At 42.2% G+C, this 20044-nt stretch overlaps 4 protein-coding genes across 17 annotated transcripts in view; 2 read left to right on the top strand and 2 right to left on the bottom strand.

Moving 5' to 3' along the window:
* SLC26A2 (solute carrier family 26 member 2) overlaps nucleotides 1-13971 on the top strand; it is a 30296-nt gene extending 16325 nt beyond the window's left edge. For 3 of the 7 annotated variants that reach the window (XM_033406779.2, XM_033406781.2, XM_049707135.1), the window contains one exon: nucleotides 972-7711. In XM_033406779.2, the coding sequence (XP_033262670.1) occupies nucleotides 972-2492 (1521 nt within the window). In that variant the 3' untranslated portion in view covers nucleotides 2493-7711. Of the gene's footprint in view, nucleotides 1-971; nucleotides 7712-13361 lie in introns of those variants that run through there. The other 4 variants (XR_007476169.1, XR_007476167.1, XR_007476168.1 and 1 more) reach the window with 4 other exon arrangements.
* LOC101285627 (tigger transposable element-derived protein 6) lies at nucleotides 13875-14783 on the bottom strand. Its single transcript, XM_033406778.2, is given in 2 exon segments — nucleotides 13875-14148; nucleotides 14150-14783. Coding segments are annotated over 2 exon segments (639 nt in total). The 5' UTR covers nucleotides 14651-14783; the 3' UTR covers nucleotides 13875-14010.
* On the bottom strand, nucleotides 14667-19175 carry TIGD6 (tigger transposable element derived 6). The gene is given in 6 exon segments (XM_049707864.1): nucleotides 14667-14673; nucleotides 14813-15395; nucleotides 15398-15662; nucleotides 18321-18386; nucleotides 18907-19092; nucleotides 19143-19175. Coding segments are annotated over 6 exon segments (1140 nt in total).
* Nucleotides 18501-20044, top strand: part of HMGXB3 (HMG-box containing 3) — an 83470-nt gene continuing 81926 nt past the window's right edge. For 4 of the 8 annotated variants that reach the window (XM_033406773.2, XM_033406775.2, XM_049707132.1 and 1 more), the window contains exon 1: nucleotides 18503-19002. The gene's annotated coding sequence lies outside the window, so the exon portion shown is untranslated. Of the gene's footprint in view, nucleotides 19003-20044 lie in introns of all 8 variants that reach the window. The other 4 variants (XM_033406769.2, XM_033406767.2, XM_033406768.2 and 1 more) reach the window with 3 other exon arrangements.

Raw genomic sequence — 20044 nt, 5'->3', positions numbered from 1 at the left:
GGACTGCTGGGAAGGGAAGAAGTTGGGGACCACTATTTCATGCTATCAGCCAGGAGAAGGATTAGAAATGAAATTCTTTTGGGTCTCCCATAGAATCCACTAATCTGCCATTTTCATCATGCCTCTGCCTTTTGGCATTCAGGAGTCAGTGCCAACATTAAACCTCTTCTCTGTTACAGACATGTGGAACCAATGTAGGAGGGGGAAGAGTAGCTTACTTTACTAGGTGCTTGGATAGAAGGAGAGGGAGAAGGGGCTGGTGTGCAGAAGAGTTGTGCTCCTCAGAGTTCATTTGCGCTCTTTTGTTAGTATGCCTCACCAAGAATGAGGAATGGTGCAATAGAATTCTGAGGAATTATTGGGAAGAGAAAAAAGAAAGAAAGAAAATGTTATATCTTTGAGGATATAGAATTAACATGGGAGGCAGTATGGCATAAGCACATATGCATTGGATGAATATAGTCTCTCAGTTTGAAGTTAGATTAAAGAATTCTATAATAATTTTTAAAGTGTGATTCTATTTTGATGTGAATCTAGTTTTTTGTTTTATCAGTTAAAACTTTACTTTTACGGTAATGATATGTAATTTAAAGAAAAATACATGTTTTTTAAATTAGAATTTTTCCAACTTGTGTTTTTATGATTTCTCATGGATCCTTGAGAAATGTTTTTCTTTTTCAAAGCGATCTGAACCTTATTCAAGTTTAAGAAACATTGTGCAAGAAGGTAGGAATCCTAAGCTCTTGTCTGGGCTAGTCAGTAAGGGCAAGTTGCTTAGCCCTCTGAGTGTCAGTAAAATGAGACCTCTCTTTGTAAAATGAGAGGATTGATAAATGATTGTGGTTTTTTTCTAGCTCTGACATTCTGTGGTGCTCTGATGGTATGTCTCCACACAAAGAAATACCAGGGGAATACAGGATTTAGAAGCTCTTTTCCATTTATATTTAACACTTGTATATCCTTCCTTCCAGGTAGCGATGGGCTTCTTTCAAGTGGGCTTTGTTTCAGTCTACCTCTCAGATGCCTTGCTGAGTGGATTTGTCACTGGTGCCTCCTTCACAGTTCTTACATCTCAGGCCAAGTATCTCCTTGGACTCAGCCTTCCTCGGAGTAGTGGCGTGGGATCACTCATCACTACTTGGATACATATCTTCAGAAACATCCATAAGACCAATATCTGTGATCTCATCACCAGCCTTTTGTGCCTTTTGGTTCTTTTGCCAACCAAAGAACTCAATGAGCGCCTCAAGTCCAAACTTAAGGCACCTATTCCTACTGAACTCTTTGTTGTTGTGGCAGCCACGTTAGCCTCTCATTTTGGAAAACTAAATGAGAAATACAATACCAGTATTGCGGGACATATTCCCACTGGGTTTTTGCCACCCAAAGCACCGGACTGGAACTTAATTCCTAATGTGGCTGTAGACGCAATAGCTATTTCTATCATTGGGTTCGCTATTACTGTATCACTTTCTGAGATGTTTGCCAAGAAACATGGCTACACAGTCAAAGCTAATCAGGAAATGTATGCCATCGGCTTTTGCAATATCATTCCTTCCTTCTTCCACTGCTTTGCTACTAGTGCAGCTCTTGCAAAGACATTGGTTAAAGAATCCACAGGCTGTCAAAGTCAGCTTTCTGGTGTGGTGACAGCTCTGGTTCTTTTGTTGGTCCTCTTGGTAATAGCTCCTTTATTCTATTCCCTTCAGAAAAGTGTCCTTGGTGTGATCACTATTGTGAATCTCCGGGGAGCCCTATGTAAATTTAAGGATCTGCCGGAGATGTGGAGGATTAGCAGAATGGATACAGTTATCTGGTTTGTTACTATGCTGTCCTCTGCACTGATAAGTACTGAAATAGGCCTGCTCGTTGGGGTTTGTTTTTCTCTGTTTTGTGTCATCCTCCGCACTCAGAAGCCAAAGACTTCATTGCTTGGTGTGGTGGAAGAGTCTGAAATCTTTGAATCCATGTCTGCCTACAAGAACCTTCGGGCTAAGCCAGGCATCAAGATTTTCCGCTTTGTAGCCCCTCTCTACTACATAAACAAAGAATATTTTAAATCTTCCTTATACAAAAAAACTCTCAACCCAGTCTTAGTAAAGGCAGCTCAGAAGAAGGCAGTAAAGAGAAAGGTCAAAAAGGAAACAGCACCTCTCAGTGGAATCCGGGATGAAGTTTCAGTACAACTTTCCCATGATCCCTTAGAGTTCCATACCATAGTGGTTGACTGTAGTGCAATACAATTTTTAGATACAGCAGGGATCCATACACTGAAAGAAGTTCGCAGAGATTATGAAGCCATTGGCATCCAGGTTCTGCTGGCTCAGTGCAATCCCTCTGTGAGGGATTCCCTGGCCCGGGGAGAGTACTGCAAAAAGGAAGAAGAAAACCTTCTGTTTTATAGTGTATATGAAGCAATGACTTTTGCAGAAGACTCTCAAAATCAGAAAGATATATATGTTCCCAATGGTCTGAGTTTTTCCAGTAATTGATTGAGAAAGTAAATAGAAGGAAGAACACTGTCTAGCCCCAGAGGTTGAAATTTCAAGTTTTTTAACATTTTATACTGTGGAACTGGAAATTGTTGCACACTAGAAATTTTAACCTTTTGGCTCGACAGAATTCTTCCTTTGAAAGTGATGGCCTTTGTAGATACACGGATGCAGCAGAGCTTTTAGTTAGGCAGAATCAAAAAGAAGAAAATACTGTGCTTTTAAGCTTTCTTGCAAATATGAGATATTCTTGGAATTAAATGAATATCTATTGAATTGAACTGTAAAGTAGCCCCAAAACTTAATTACCATCTTGTTTTAGGAGATTTGCATCTGGACTGTTCCTTCTCCAGGAGGTAAAGGGGTAAAGTTGGCATTTACATGAGAAGTGCTGGAGCCTGTTTGGCATGGCTCTTTGGAGAGGGAGTAGAAAGGAAGTAGGGAGAGAATGTTGTGTGTGCTCTCCTAACAGCAGGTCAAGAGGCTTCTGGGGTAACGGTAGTAACTAGACAAGCTTGTTCTCACTTGTAATTCTCTATTCCCTGTCTTTGCCCCCCAGATGGCAGTCGGATCTCTGGCTTTTAATAAGAAAGCACCATTCCTCTCGGGCACAGTCTTATCAGGAGTCTCATGGCTGAGCAGGTTTGTGAAATCCTACCAGCCAGCCCCATATTATACAGAACGCTCTTGGTGATACATTTGATGTTTTTAGTCAGCCTTTTTGTTTAGGGTAAGTAGGTAAGAAAAGAGCTCTTCATAATCAGCCAACATAATGAGAATCCTCTGTCTCTTCTGTGATCCCTATCTGTCCCTGTTTCTGAGTATTTCTCTACCATTAAGCTCTGTTTTAACTTTCAGGCATTTAGTGTGTTTCCCATGGAATCTGTCCTAAACTGCTATGTCTGATTACCAGTGAGTGACAAGTTTGCCAGATAAAAGGCAAAATGCTGACTCAGCAATTTTATGTAGCCTTTTAAATGAGCTTGAGGCAAACTGTTCAGGACAAATTACAAAAAGGAATGATTGACAGCTTCCCTTAAGACTGTTTATTTAGCAGTGAATTTTTTTTTTCTTTCCCATTGTATTTTAGCAAGGGTCAGCTGGGAATTGACAGTCTTTCTCATATTTGAGAAGCTGCTGTTCATCTTTACTCTGCAAGAAAAATTTATTATAACCAATGGAAAAGAATTCATAGAAGTGATAAGAGTGCTTCTAAAAGAACATCAATAATTGTAGATGTTTTAGTGAAACAAAGCTAATGCTTACTGCCATTACCCTATTGATGTACAATAAATATTGATGACAGTGACAGCATTTAACTCTTTAGGCCACCTCAAACTATTATGTAAGAGAATTTAGAAGCATCACATTTATACAACCTAAGTTCTGTGGGTGTATTATTTATGATAGCTGGTCACAGGTTTTGGCCCAGAAATACTTCCTTTTGAAAAGCAAGTATGTCTGACATTGAAAGCTTATAGTTCTGTATCTGTACTTTTAAGGGCGAGGGAAAAAAAACACAGGTTTTCCAAAGTTAGGACTAGTTGATGTGAAATTGAAACATTTAGGACACCATTTTAAACAAACAAGATAAAAATTGCAAAAGTGAAAAACCATTTTTAACCCACTCCTACATTCTAAACAGTTTAAATATTTATAAGAAGCAAAGCCTATGTGTAGGGCATCTATTGGAGTAGAAGACTTTGAACCATCTTTCTTGTTGGCTCCATAAACTGCAAGTGTTGCTTTTCTTTTGGTAGAGCTCTGCCCATCAGTTTACATGAAAAATGCCTTTCTGTTATTAAAACAAAGCAATTTCTTAGGAGCTAGATTTCTGTCTTTGAGGTGACTGACAGCATGATTAAATGTAATAGTGTTCTGAGTTTTAACATCCCTTTAGAACTTAAGTCTAGAATTTCAGAAATGTTATCTGCTGTTTGTATTTGTGTCTTTTGCTTATTGTTTGTAGCCAGTATTTGCTGTTTCTCTCCAGTCTTATGAATAGTAATAGTAAAATCAGAGTGTCTTGGTTGTCATTTGTTTCTAACCCCTCTTGTACCTCCACAAGCCAGGTTTGAATCCAGATCATTGTAGATATCCAGTGCCATGTGACAGAGTAATGAGTACACGTTCAAGACGACTCTATAATTTAGCAAACCCTAACACAGCAAAAAAAAAAACAAAACAAAAACCCATAGAATTTGGAAAATCTCTTAAAAGAACAGAGTAACAGGGTTTGTCTTTACGTGCCATTTCTGTTCATAACGTGGATATAAGCAATTCTGGAACTTTATGCAGTTAGCAGATTCTTGAATTGTGTTCTGGTTTGTTCTTCTCCCACCTACCCAAACAAACAAGAGATTCTGCTTTTGAAAGCCATTTGTAAAAATATTTAAGGTATCACTAGAATTTAAATCTTAACCTTCTCTGCCTGGTTTGAAGTCTGCCTATACTTACATGTTCAGATTTTTTGATTGCTGGTATTTAAAGGAATCAAACCTGAAACCAAAATCTAATTCACCAATGAAACTAACATTTTTCGTTTGCTTTCTTACTCAAGGGTTTGGACTTTAATTCATTAGGTGATATTTTACACACTTTACTGATACGAAGATATCATGCTTACTCTAAACTTTAGAGTCTAAATGAAGCATATTTGCATTGCTTATTGATAAATGTACAGAATTCTGAATATCTTAAATTGGTCGTTTAATTGAAATATGTGTACACTCTTGATGGTTAAAACAACCAGAGGGGTGGAGTGGGCCAGTGCACCGAGAGACTAAGGGTAACATTCAAGAGACAGATGAAGGGAATAGACCATTGAAAAGACTATCTCTGACCAAACAAGGGATAAAAGAGAGGGACTCAGTTGACTAGGATCCAATCCCTGGTTAGCCACGCACAACAGTAGGAGGACCAGGATTAAGAGCCGCACCTTAGTTTGAAAGCAAACTCAGAACTGGATTCTGCTTCCAGAAGGGGAGGGCACAGATTCACCAAAGCTGAAAGAGCTGGTAGCCAAGGTTGGGGCCAAAGCCCGGGTTGACCTACTCCAGAGCACTAGACTGAGTGACTGTAGCCTCTGATGGTAGTAAAATTGACAGATGCCTAGTTGACTTTTTTTTTTTTTTAAAGAAGGATCAAAGGAAAACACAATTTGGATAGTCTGACTTAGCTTTTAAACGTTAGTAGACTGAAGCCAAAATTTGTTGGTAAATTTACAGCATGGTAAATGGTGATCTTTGAACTGTGTCAGGGTATCAGATGAGTTCATTAGGCTATTCTAATGCTAATGACCACATTTTAACAAGAACAGTAATTCTCTGCGTGGGTATTCTCTTAGTAATTTGTCATTTAAGATCACACAGTCTGGGTGTTAGCCCGGATCTTAATATAAAAGTAAGAAAAGTGTTACAGTGAATTTCTTGGGAACTTAAATTGAGCCTAGAAGTTATTATGATAAATTCAAGCTTTGTGATCCTTATTAATGTTCTTAATGAATTGTTTTCCTCTATATGTTGCTCTAGATGAGCCATAACATCAATGTAGACAATACCTCAAATACTTCCGGAGGACCTATGCAGGAGTCTAGGGCCCTGGGCCAGGTGCTGGGACTACAGTACTAAATCCAGTAGGTGGGCTATATGCTAACTCTTTTAGTAACACACGGCAACACTTGGAGGTGCTTTATGGAGGGGCTAAGCTGAGTTTGGACTGAGGTCTGAGCAGGAGGCAGGCAGCTGAGGCGAACAAGGACGCCCCTGGTCTGTTCAAGGAATGATTGTACAGTGACAAGGTAAGAATCCTACCGATAGGATTTAGACTTTGCTTAATTTTTCTGTTCTTTAATGTTTCTCTTTTTTTCTTCTACTGTTTTATCTGTTCTAGTGATGCCTTATTTGAAATTGGGCTTTAAGAACTGCAAAAAGGAAGAAATTGGATCTAGAAGGCTTTTAGGCTCTGAACTAATTTGGCTTTTTTTTTTTGTGTGTGTGTAAGGATTTTAGATAATCGTGAGTGGAATCATTCATTTGAGTGCTAATAACAAGAATGAAAATTATAATGCAATAGGCCAAAATAATATACCAGCTAGTTTGTTATCATAGCCTATTATTAAAGTAAAATACTGTAAGTATACAATTTTAGGGTTTTTTTTTTTGAATGTTAGTAACTTTAGAAATGGAGAATTTAGATGTAGGAGTGGGAGAAATTTATTTTTATAAGGTTATTTTTATCCTGACAAGGACTATTTTTTAAAAAAGGGTTTTGCACCTGAAATTTTAAAGTAAACATGTTAAATACAGTTATACCAAATAGTGGAGTTTTTGGCATGTATTTTATTTTTCTCCTAGTGATATAAAATAGGAAGGAGATATTGAATTATGAAAACTGGAATGATGAAGGACACTAAATGCTTTTATTGGAGCTACCATGTTTGTAAATCTATGCTGGAACATTGTATAACCTTTCTTGGATTTGAATTATGGCTCCGAAATTGGCCAAATAATTATAATCTTCTTAAAAATACCAATGACAGAATTTCTAACTGAAGGTTTTCACTTGGCAAACAGACAAGCAGCCTTAGCCAGAAAGGATTTTTAGCTGCAGTTTTAAGAAACTTATTTTAGGGAAGTTCTTTTCCCACACCCCATTCCCCATCCCTAAAATAAGTTACTTGGAATGAAACTGCTCTTGCCTTTTCAATTCAAATCAGTTGGGAAGTTACTGTTTGAGCTCTGATGCTGCCATGATTTCTCAAAAATTAGTGTGAACAAACCAGTCTGTATAAAATGCTACCGTTTTTGGTCTCCTCTGCAATTTTGTATACAAATCAAGACAATATCAGGGTGAGAGGTGAATGAACTTAAAATCTCAGTCTTGTTTATTCACTAAAAAAGTATACTGCCTTTTTTTTTTTTTTACAATTTATTCAAGGCTAATGACTTTGGGGAATATGTTTCATACCATGTATATCTTTTTAAATTAAAGCAAGTGCCTTGATGCTATTCCACATAAATCTTGCTTAACCCTCTATGGGATGAGGATGAGTTATTGATGGATTACAGTCTACTGCAGGAGAGGGGGAATTGGTTAATAGCAGATCCTTTTCATCTGGGATCTATTTGTGATTGTTTATTATATAAGATCCTATATGTGTTGTGATCTAGAGGTGTCATTTCATTTGTCTGCTAATAAATTGTTATGCTAATAAAATACTACTGTGTATAAATTATTCAAGTGTAAGGGGGCAGGGTTTCTAACTAAGGTACACATTCAGGTCACCAGTGAGCTTTACAATACTATCTCTTTACATTTGGAGGGTGATTCAGTCATTCATTTTCCCCATCAGACAAAAGTATCTGTCCTTACAGAAAGTCTTAAAGCATAAAGAAACCCAGTTCTTTCCTTTTTGCTCTGGGGTCCTGAGTGAGTCAGTTCACCCTTTGGGGACTTAATTTTTCCATCAGTGAAAGAGGGAAGAGAACTAGATTGCTCGAAGACCCTTCGAGTTCTTATGTTGCATGACTCCTATTCCATACTGTGTTGAAATCAGAAAACCCACATCTGGCTTATGTTTTACTACTGTCCTAACACTGAATTTTGAGCCACATTTTCCCCATCAGTACATTGAGGCTAACACCTTATACCAGCTAAGTGAGAGAAGTGGGCGTGCAGCTCCTAACTGGAGCACACGGCTTTGTAAGGACTAATCAGCACCACCCCCGCCCGCCCCCGCCCCCCCCCCCCCCGCCCCATACCTGCGGAGAGCCTCTCTCGAATGTCCTCCTTCTTCTGCTTCTCAACTCTGTAGAAGTGGGAGTGTGAGTATAGGCTTAAGGACAGTTTTCAGTCTTCCTTTTGCAGTATTTCTGTAACCCTGAGCATTCTGCCTCTAAGCTCATCTTTACCCACAGAGTGAAGGAGGGTGCACCCACTCTGTCTGCATGCAGCATCTGGGATCCAGAGCCCCTAAAGCGCCTCACACACTCATTCTCTAGCATCTTCTCCAACCAACTTGGAGGATTGTGCTATCCCATCTGTCCTTTCAATGCTTATGTCCTTGGCCTTGTCTCTCATATAGCACTACTGCTTAAGGTTTTAATTTTCAGATCCAGTTGTGACTGATGAAAGCATGGCTTTTCTTGGAGAAATATTCACATGTGCATGTATATACATACACATGATTATTAAAAAGGCTGGTTCATGGACCCCATATCATAAACACCTTGCATTGTAAGCTCTCCCCAGATGACTACATCCACACTTATGCCTTCAACTACCTTATTATATGCATGCTAACGGCAGCCAAACATGATTTCCAGCCTGACATTTCTAGAACACCAACCAGCATTATCTGTCTATATATAAATCTCCATAGCTGTTACTGGACAGTTCAACCTGGATGCCCAGGGGCATTTCGTAAGCAACATACACCCAAACTCCTCCTGTTTTATCTATCTTGATAATGGCATGAGCTAGCTACTCAAGCCAGAATCCTGGGAAATTCTAGAATATTCCTCTTCAACTCACACACCAAATCCATCTACCTGGCAAGAGTCTTTCAAATCCAACATCTCTTTCGTGCCCTCAATGTGTATCATTTCTGTTCAGGATGATGCCGTAGCCTAACTAGTTTACCTGTATCTCTACAGCTCAGCCTCCACACTAGTTATCAATCAATTTCTAAAAAATAATTTGACGTTTGCTACTTGTAAGTGGTTCTCCAATGTTTTCAGGGTAAGTTCAAAATGAATGCTTTAGCCCACAAGACCTTAAAAACTATGATCTTGCTTACATCTCCAGTCACTTGTCCTACCACACACATCCTTTGCTTGACGTACCCACCTCTGACCTTAACTGTTCCCAAATGGGCCATTTTGTAATAACCCAGACCTTTATATATGCTGTTCCTTCTGCCAGGAATTGCTTCCCCACCCCATATACCTAACTCCCTACTCCTCCTTCCAGATACTTCATATTAAGTGTCCCTTGCTCTTGGCAACATTTCCTATTGAATTCCTCTTCTCTCATGCAGGGGCTCCTTTGGGCTCTATCTCTACTCCTGTAAATTCTCTGACTATTCTCTAAAATGGCATTTACCACTCTATTATTATTTTTTCCCTCTCATCTATCTCCTCTGCTTACTGGACTGCTTGAGGGTAGGGTCATGAACTTAATTCATCCTTAGAGCCTCTCTGGCCAGCAGTGGGTATTTTATAAGGTCCAATATTTCAGTGATTACTGAAGGCATGGATATGTTTGATGGGTGGCTATTTCTCTAACACTGGCTCATTTGTAGGGCACATCAATTATCTGCCCAGGGTCAATTACATGGCCTGTGGTTATCAGTAGGTGAAGGGATAGGTGTGTATAATGGGGTGAATTGGGTAGTTTGAGGTACAGTTATTTCTAAGTCAGTTGTTTGAACAAGTCCCACATCCTATGTCTCTTCTCTCTTTTCTCGACTACTTTCTCAGTCTCTACTAAGAGAAATTACAAGTGGCTGCTCCTAGTTTCTTCAGTTGGCTGAATTGTCTCCCTTATGTAGCTCACCTCTGCCCTCTGGTGGCAGGAATATGCTCTACCACATCCCACTTCAAAGACAACTATGGCCCCAGTAGCAGAACAGTTAATAGGTCTGCAAATTTGGAGACCTGTCTATCCTTTGGTATTATGATTTGCTGGAAAGATTAAATGATAAGTGAAATAGTGCTTGACATAAATAGGCAATCAATAAGGCTTAGCTTCCTTCCTTTTTAATGAAAGAGCCCTTAGGAACAGGCTGTGTGGTTCTGGAACAATGAACCCCAAGATATTTTAGTGGTAAGGCAGGTCCCTGCCTCTAGATGGTAAGGTTCCAAATAGGATGGATAGTAATGACAACAGACAGCATTTGTAGAACACTTAGTCTGTGCCAGGTATACCTTTTTATCCTCATGACAGCACAATTGAGGTAGGTCCTTAGTCCCAGAAGGTTGGCTTACAGAGTAGATTGGTCAAATGGGACAAAACTATATCCTCAAGTGGGGTTGGAGGGAACAGAGAGTCAGGGAGAAGCCACAGAGGGCCTGATAAAGACAGCAGACCAAGAAAGGAAAATATCAACCTTTTTTAGTTTAAAAAACAAAGTGTCAAAAAACCCCTTATGTCCAAGAGAAGCAAACTTTCACCTTATATAAACCAGACTTTGCAGACTTTGCTCTCTTTTGGATGTGATTTCCATCTACTTGGATATAATTCATATGATATGTTAAATGAGTCAAGAATGTGAGATTTCTTTTTTAAAAAAAAAAAACCAAAAAAAAAAAAAAAAACCAAGTTTGAGTACATACTTACTGAATATTACTATATGCAAAGCACCTAGACAAAGCCTTTCACACTAAAGTCTTGTAGAAATGGAGAATCCTGCAGTGACTTTCTGTGGAAGGAAACAGGTTTAACTCCATAGATGAGAATTCTTCACTATCAAAGAATAGATTATACCCTGGACTGGAATAATATTTGAGCAATGATATTCATGGAAAAATTCTGCAAATCCTTTTAAATAGAGGACAGCCCTACCTTATCTCCAAGTCATTTTCTAGTAGAATTAATGCTTCATGCAACTTTAAAAATAAGGTGGCTTTGACATTACTTGTGTGTCAATTTATACACAAATGTTTACTGACGTGCCTATGATGTTCCCAGCACAGTGCTAGGCACCTTTAAGGTTACAAAGGCTGAGTGGTCCCTGCTCTCGTGGAGCTTACAGTCTAAAGAGCCACAGAACATTGGCAAAACGTTTAAGTGCTTAACTGAATAGTTTAGAGACAAAAGTGCTGAGGAGTTGAGGGAGAGAAGGGTAGAGCAGGTGCTGGAGTCTTCAAGAAAGGCTGGAAGAAAGAGGACTCCAATTAGTTCTTGAAGAATGTGTGAGGTCCAGCTTGGTAGAGAACAGGGTGAGGCATTCAGGCAAAGGCACACTAGCAGACATGGGTATGGAGTGAAGACAATGGCCCATGGTGGGGCCACACACACACTAAATTGTACTGAGCAACCAAGCAGTCAACTCCAGAGGGGGCTAAAACTCAGATGAATAGTCTTTTATTTCTGTAGGCATTTGAGAGCCACCACAGACACTTGGGCAGGGGAAAGAGATCTAACATTATGCGCAAAATGGACTTCAGGAGAAAGATGAGGGAAGAAATTAGAAATTTTGTCAGTAATCCTGACACAGATGATGAGAGCAGTTACATTATCAGAACCACGTGACTTAGCCAGAAGACACTGTTTTCCTTTCCTATGTGTTAATAATTTAAAATACGTATAGTACTTTTTTTTTTTTTTTTTTTTTTTTTGCGTTATGTGAGCCTCTCACTGTCGTGGCCTCTCTTGTTGCGGAGCACAGGCTCCGGACGTGCTGGCCCAGCGGCCATGGCTTATGGGCCCAGCCGCTCCGCGGCATGTGGGATCTTCCCGGACCGGGGCACGAACCCGTGTCCCCTGCATCGGCAGGTGGACTCTCAACCACTGCGCCACCAGGGAAGCCCCACGTATAGTACTTTTAATTCAAGTTATACTAGTTCGTTAAAAGGAAAAATACCCCAAATAAGCTTTAAATACACATCTCTTCAAACGTCTGCTGTTTTTTGGTGTTTTTTGTTTTGTTCAGCGTGGAAGCAGTACTTTCTGTGATTAATTTGCTTTATACATGTTTCAATTAAGTAACTACAGAAAGAAGAATAACTGAATTGCTGTGGGTTTCTGAAATAGCCACAAAATTAACCTGGGGCAGGGAACTACGCTACAACGCTAACAGGTCTTGTGTGTACCTTCTAAAAATGAAACTGACACTTATCTGACTCATTAGAAAATAGATACTAGGGTTTTAAAGGATATTAAGAATGCCTTTTTTAAAAAAAATAATTAATTAATTTAATTTATTTTTATTTTTGGCTGCGTTGGGTCTTTGTTGCTGCCCATGGGGGCATTCTCTAGTTATGGTGAGCCGGGGCTACTCTTTGTTGTGGTGCGTGGGCTTCTCATTACAGTGGCTTCTCTTGTTGCGGAGCACAGGCTCTAGGCGCACGGGCTTCAGTAGTTGTGGCACATGGGCTCAGTAGTTGTGGCTCACGGGCTTAGTTGCTCCATGGCATGTGGGATCTTCCTGGACCAGGGCTCGAACCTGTGTCCTCTGCATTGGCAGGCGGATTCTTAACCACTGAGCCACTAGGGAAGTCCAAGCATGCCTTTTTTATAGGAGAAAAACTTTAAGATAAATTTGATGATAAATTTATACAGCTTTAAATAACTTAAATCAACTCTGCTGTAGCAGACTTCTTTGAAGAACAAACACAAAGGAATAAGGGTGATTTATGAAGTGATTTTAGTGAAGGGAAACATAGTGTGCGCTAACATTAACGACATGAGGCTGGATTATCCACAGGTGTGGAGAGGACCACTGTGGATTATCCAAATAATCCAAACACTCTCACACATGTCATCTCTCTCACAAATGTTCCTCTCACCTTGTCTGGATTTGAGAGGTACACTGGGATGTATGTTCTCTCCCATGATTGTGATTAACAGCATTCTCTGATATTTACCACATCTTCCAGATTGTATATGTCTCCTCTTTCAGGCACTTTATTTCCCTGTACCCCAGCATCGTACTAATAATAATCCTGAAGTATTAAAAGATGCTTTGATAGGCTAGATGGCTCTTGTTAAGTCTTTTGGCACAGACAGATGCACCCCTACTGAGTACTTGGTGGGGCATTCAAGAGAATAGCTAAGAAGGTTCTGGAGTTACCAAATCAGCAGGAAGGAGTTAACAGTTCTGGAGTAAGAACAGCTGATACTTTTTTTTTTCTTTTTTTTTGATAGTCAGTGATTGGGAGTATTCAGATGGCCAGCTAAAGAGAGAAGTGCTAGAATCCAGATGGACCAGTGGTTCTTAAGCATGGACCTTGGACCACATCAGCATTGGCATCACCTAGGAACTTGTTAGAAATGAAAAGTCTTTGGCCCCAAATTCCATTCAAGAAAGTTTCCTGATTATTTCAGAAAACTGGAATGTTGTCACAATAATATTGCTTAAAATTTAAGTTCAATATCCTAGCTAAATAAATATTTATTCTTGTAAACTACATCTTCTAAATTAAAAGAGGCAGTTAATTTCTACATTATTTTGTTTAGAGGAACTGTGTAATTTTGGAATCAACAAGAGTTTGTGTCACTCTTCTCATTAAATATTCATCTATGCCATTTAGCTGTCCAAAAATGGCATCAGGAACACCTACACAGTGAGAAGGAACCGTCTAAGTTTCTGTGCACTTGAGCTGGCCTCTGTGGTGGTGACTTTTTGTTTTTGTTTTTTTGCCGTATGCGGGCCTCTCACTATCCCGTTGCGGAGCACAGGCTCCGGACGCACAGGCTCAGCGGCCATGGCTCACGGGCCCAGCCGCTCTGCGGCATGTGGGATCTTCCTGGACCGGGGCATGAACCCGCGTCCCCTGCATCGGCAGGCGGACTCTCAACCACTGCGCCACCAGGGAAGCCCTGTGGTGGTGATTTTTGGCTGCTGTGGTAGAGGTGCCTCCCCCTCATCTTCACTTCCAGCTTCATCAGTACTTTCACCGGCCACCATGTCCTGGATGACCTGTGTCCAGCAGCTCCTGAGACATGATGAGACCATCATCTGCAGTGACAAAGTCCCAGAAATTTACTTCATTTGGGACACAGGTGGCAATCGTCACTGAGTGCCGCAACTTTTCAATGGCAATATCTGGTTCACTGGCTGCTGCATCTACTTCAGAATCTGTCAATTCCACAGGGATGATGCCTGCCTTCTGCCAGCATTTCACCACTGTGGACTGCTTGACTGACCACCATGCCACAGCAATCATGTCAATGGCCTGCTTGATGTCCACTTTTTCTTGATCTTCGCTGCTGTTGAGCTTGAGGAGGATCTGTTTTAGCAGGTGGCTCCTATACAGCACTTTTGTGGTACGAATTATGCCAAGATTCAGTGGCTGCAAGACGGCAGTACACTTTGAGGGCAGATACCCCACCTGAATCCTTTCCAAGCGTGGAAGCACGTTGTGAGCGGAGCAGTTGTCAATCAGCAGGAGGATCCGGCGTTCTGCCTGCTTCATTCTGGCATCCACTTGCATCAGCCACTCATTTTTTTTAACATCTTTATTGGGGTATAATTGCTTTACAATGGTGTGTTAGTTTCTGCTTTATAACAAAGTGAATCAGTTATACATATACATATGTTCCCATATCTCTTCCCTCTTGCGTCTCCCTCCCTCCCACCCTCCCTATCCCACCCCTCCAGGCGGTCACAAAGCACCGAGGTGATCAGCCACTCATTAAACAGATCCTGTGTCATCCACGCCTGCTGGTTGGCTCGGTAGTCACTAGGGAGGGAATGGACATTCTTGAGGCAACGTGGGTTGGCTGACCTATCAACAATCAATGGTCTCATTTTTTCAGTCCCTGAAGCATTGCAACAAAAGAGTGCTGTCAACCACTGCCTTGCTTTCTTGCCCCCTCTACAATGGTCCCCTTTAGCAGCAAGTGTGTGCTGGGGAAGCAACTGGAAAAACATTCCTGTCTCATCAGCACTAAAGATATCATCTGGGCTGTAGTCAGCAATTAGTTTTATAATTTCCCCTGCATGCCACTCATTAACCTTATCTATTCCTAGACCATTCATTAATCTGTCACTATGCTCTCTACAGACTGCTTTCAAAGCAATTCCATGGCGATCATGAAATCTGTTCAGCCAGCCCACACTTGCTTGAAAATTGTCATAGCCAAGCATGTTGGCCAAGTTTAGTGCTTTTTTCCGAATGACAGAACCAGTCACGAGAATGTTTTTGGCATGGATTTCTTGAAACCAAGCAAAAACAGCTTATCAATGTCGTCATAAAGAGCATTCCTCATCCTTTTCCTCTGAGGTCCCACAGATGCCTCCCGCACCTTTTCTTCAAATGTGGCACGATCCTTTAAGAATGTAGACAAAGTAGAAGGAGTGATTCTGAATTCTTTTGCCACATCGCCTTTCCTCTTGCCTGAGTCCACAGCTTCCACAACTTTCATTTTCTCCTCTGGGGAGAACTGCCGACGTTTCTTGTTCCCCTTGTTTGCTATATCTGTAGAATGAGGGCCGGACCACAACTACCAGGGCTGTGTCTGTTCCTCCTCTAGGCTTGTTTTGCCACAAGTAAGGAAAACTGAGAAGACAAAATGGAGTGCCTATCAGGAACCAAAGATAATGGATTCCCCCTAAAAGATGGGTTCAGATTTTTAAAAATTGTATTAGAAAAATGATAATATAAGGCCGAAGCCAAGAGAAGATAGGATCGTGCTACTGATTTTTTGTAGAGGTTATTTATACAGACTCATAGAATGTTTGAAATAAAAGAGATAGAGTCTAGTTTACTTAAACTTTCTGAGCCTTTGTAAAAATAATAACAGTGTCTGGTCTGTCTATTGTGAGACTATATTGAAGTAACAGATGGTAAAAGAGCTTTGCAAATAGCAATGCATTGTATAAATTCAAGGAATTATTATCTGGCTCATTTTAAAGATACAGAAACTGAGGCCTAGGGAAGGGGCCTACCCAGGTTCATACAGCTCAGATTTCTTGACTATCTGAGTGCTATCAGTGCTATTTCTGCAACTCCATAGTCCTGCTTGAAATTCCACCACAGTGAGATCTTCATAGCTCTATCGCTGCTTGGCTTGGAAGGATTTTTCATTGCCGGAAGATGTTTCTCATAGCCACACATTCATTTAATAAATATTTACAGGTGCCAAGTGGTAAGGACACAGTGAAGAACAACATAGTCAAGGTCCCTGCCCTTATGAAATAATACAATGTGGTGTAGGGACATAATAAGTGAACAGATAAATTAGTTAATTACAGAGTGTGATATGTGCTATGAAGGAAATAAACGTGACCCAACAGTAGCAGTTTTGGTAACTGCCTGCTTAAACCTTTTATCATGAGAGTCCTCAAAGAACAAGAGAAGCTGCTGTGCTTCAGGCTGTGACTGCACCTTTTTAAGGACTGACTTTTGTCACTACCCCCACACATCTGTCTATTCATTCATGGCATCCTCTGTGTGCTAAGCACTGTGCTTGATGCCAGCCATACAGAGATGAATGCAGCATAGTGCCTACCATTGAGGGGCTTACCAGGGAAGACAAAACTAGAGTATGGAGTGCTATAACAGAGGTTACAGAGTACTGTGGATGAGAAGACAGAAGTGGGATGATCAACTGGGTGGGACACAGATGGGCAGTGTACTTCAAAGAGGAAAAAATATTGATGTTGGGACTTAAAGTATAAACAAATAGGAATTCATGAGATAGAAGGAAACGTGTAAAGGCAATGAAGTACTATAGGAAATAAAAAGACGTGATCAGGAAAAAAAGAAGTCTTTGGAGAAGAGAACAAGGATCTTGGGACAATAAGATGCCTTTGGAGTTTTGTTTTTTGTTTTTGGAATGACATGATCAGATTTGCACTTTAGAAAGAGTCTTTTGGTTGCAAGGTGGAGAACCTAATAGGTAAAGTCCATTTTCCTAAGAGGTGGCCCTAAATCTGAAGGTAAATGCAGGCTAGCCTAGTAGGCCATATATAGTTGGGATATGTTAATTTGAGTGCAACAAGAAGCTCCTGGAGGATTTTAAGCAAGGAGAAAGATGACTGCTGTGTGAAGAATGGAATGGAAGGGTGTCAGAGAGAAAGAAAGAGACTAGTTAGGAGGCTGTTGCCGGAGTCCAGATGTGAGATAATGGTGGCTTGGATAGAGTAATAGTGAAGATGGTAAGAAGTAGTCAGTTTGGGACTATGTTTTTGCGGATCTTGCTGATGGACTGGATGTGAGGTGCAAGAGGAGTCAAGGATAATTCCCAGATTTCTGGCTTGAGCACTGAGCAATTGAGTGGATGGTGATGCCATTTACTGAAATGAGAACCAATTATTAGTCCTTTGTAATCATAATTTGTTACTTTCCATGCTTAATATCGCTTACATGTGGTGGGACTGGGATTCAATCCCGAGGAGGCTCAGCACAAAGCTAGCATTCTGAACACCACAGAGTGCTATATAGCTTGTTCTGGGAACAACCAGTACTGAGAAGAGATGTGGAAAGAATGAATCAAGAGCCAAACCAAAGTCTTGTAGGTCGAGATAAGTTTGAATTTTATTCTAAGTAAACAAGAGGACACTGGAGGGTCTTAAGCAGAGAGTGACCTAATCAGGCTTACAGTGCAGAAAGATCAATTTGCGTGTTGTGGAGAATAGATTGTAGAGGGAAAAGAGAGGAGATGGGAAGAAATTGCCCCAGTCCAGGCAGGAGATGACGGTGACTAGGAGAAGACTGGTGACGGTGGTAGATGGAGAAAAGTAGGCAGATTGGAAATGCACTTGCAAGGTAGTGAGGGTGAGGGGACTTGTACGAATGTGGCACCATCTGTGACATTGGCGGGAAGGGACAATACAATCCTTATCTGATTCCAGAGCCTCTCCACATGGTCATTCAGCTCCGTTTGAATCACTCACTACCATTACTGAGTGTGGGACGGTGGGAGAGACGGATTGAGGGCAGATTACTGGGGTGAGGAGGACGTCTTCATGCGGCACTAAGAAGAACCCTGTCCTGAACAAGCCGGGACAGAGTGAAGAGGACTGGGGGCAGGCCTTGAACTCCGTGCTGGGAGGCTGGTGCTCGGGCTCTGCTGGCCAGACGTGGCTTTGACAAGCGAGGCGCAGCCTCGACCCCTCACGTTCGCCACAGCCCCGCCCTATTTACCTGAACGCCCTACGGCAACGCCCGGGGGCTGAGGGCGCCCACCGTGGGCGGCCGCAGCTTCCTCCTCCTCCCGGAACCTCTAGCCGGAAGTAGTCCGTCCGCCTTAGCGGCCCCCTTCTAAGTCTCTAAGCAGTTTCTAGGGGCCCGCCCCTCAGCCCGGGCTGGACTGTTGCGCCTGCGCAAGGGGTCGCAAGCAGTCACGCGCAGCCGGCCGCTTCCGGCGCGCCGCGAGGGCAGCCGGGACGGGTTTTCCTAGCGGTCCGAGGTGTGCTGCTGCTGCTGCTGCTGCTGAACCGGTGCCGCGGCGACGCACGTGTGCCTGCTGTCTTCCTCGGGCTCCCCGGGGCTTGACCCCCGGGGCTCTCGGCAGGCGTCGGTGAAGAGCCTGCAGAGAGAACCTGCGCTCCCACACGCGCCCTCTACAACCCCATATCACGACTCCGAGGAAGGGGAGAGAGAGGGGCTGTCGCGACTCCGTGCCGTGTGTCGCCGGGCGGGGCCGCGGGGCCGGGGCTCCTCTAGCCCCCGGGATGCGCGCGCGAGTCCTCGTCTCCACTTCCTTGTTGCCACTGCCACGACTGGAGCCGCCTCTCTCCGACAGCGGGGAGCGCGAGTGCGCTGGCCAGCCCCCCCGTCGAGCCCCCTGGCCGGGCGCCTCCGGGAATGTGAGCCGCGCGGCTTGCACGCTTCTCCGGGTAAGTCCCACCTTCGAGCGCCGCGCCGCACCGCACCGGCTGGGCGCCCACGAGCTGGGAGCTGCGGCTCTCTGAGCCTTGTTGCCTCTTCTACGAAGTAGGAGTAGTGAGCCTTAGTTTCTACCTCCCGCATTCGGTACCTTTGGGACATCTAAGGCCCGTAGGCCGACCATGGCCGACTGCTGAGCTGTCAGAAGCCATTTAATGAGGTTCCGAGGAGGATCTGATAGGACGGTGAAAGCGTGTCACAGATTTCAAGTACTGCCCTACTTCTCTTTTACAGATGAGAAAACTGAGGCTTAGAGAGAGTAAGTAGATTGCTCAAGGTCATAGAGCTCTGTGCGCGTCCTGTTAAAATGCGTAACTTAAATTTAGTACCCTGATTTTCTGCCCTCCAGAGCCCTTGGTTTTAACCTTTATATTATCGTGCCTTTTTTTTTTTTTTTTTTGCATTGCTGTACTGAGGCCTAGGATCTGAAAATACTCTTGGACCCAGGCTTAAACCGGGCTACTCAAACAAGCCAAAACTCAGTCTCTTCTTGCCCCTACCCCAATATGATTGTAATGACTTTGTTTTGTTCTGGGTGCTAAAACCCTGTATGTCATTCTTTACAGAAGCTCTCCTGCAGTATTGCTTTTCTCTGCAAGACTCAAGGGCTGAGAAGTCAATTATGAAAGGCAAAAAAAGCACATCCCCACATAGCTTTGATTTGAACCCTAGCATCCCTTACCCAATGAAGGCACTGGCCTGTCTCTTACCGAGCCAAGTTGTGGGTTATGTTCTCCAGAGTTGCACTATAACAGAATGCAGTGGGGTTCTTTTGTTGTTGTTTTTGTTTTGTTTTCCAATGGGAAGGGAAATCATTTAGACATGGTACAGAACTAGAAAGAACCTTAGGAATAACGTGTTCTTAGCCTCAGGTATATCTTTGAAATTATAGGTGAAACACCTGTCTGCATTTTCTGGGAGAGGGTTTTTCCTGCTTTACAACATTCTCAAAGGGCTTCTTGCCTCTCAAAAAGTTAGGAGCCACTGATTTCA

Source organism: Orcinus orca, chromosome 3 (assembly GCF_937001465.1).
Source record: "Orcinus orca chromosome 3, mOrcOrc1.1, whole genome shotgun sequence".
Classification (NCBI taxonomy): Eukaryota; Metazoa; Chordata; class Mammalia; order Artiodactyla; family Delphinidae; genus Orcinus; species Orcinus orca.
The sequence above is the reverse complement of the archived record's forward strand: the minus strand, read 5'-3'. Positions and strand labels throughout refer to the sequence as shown.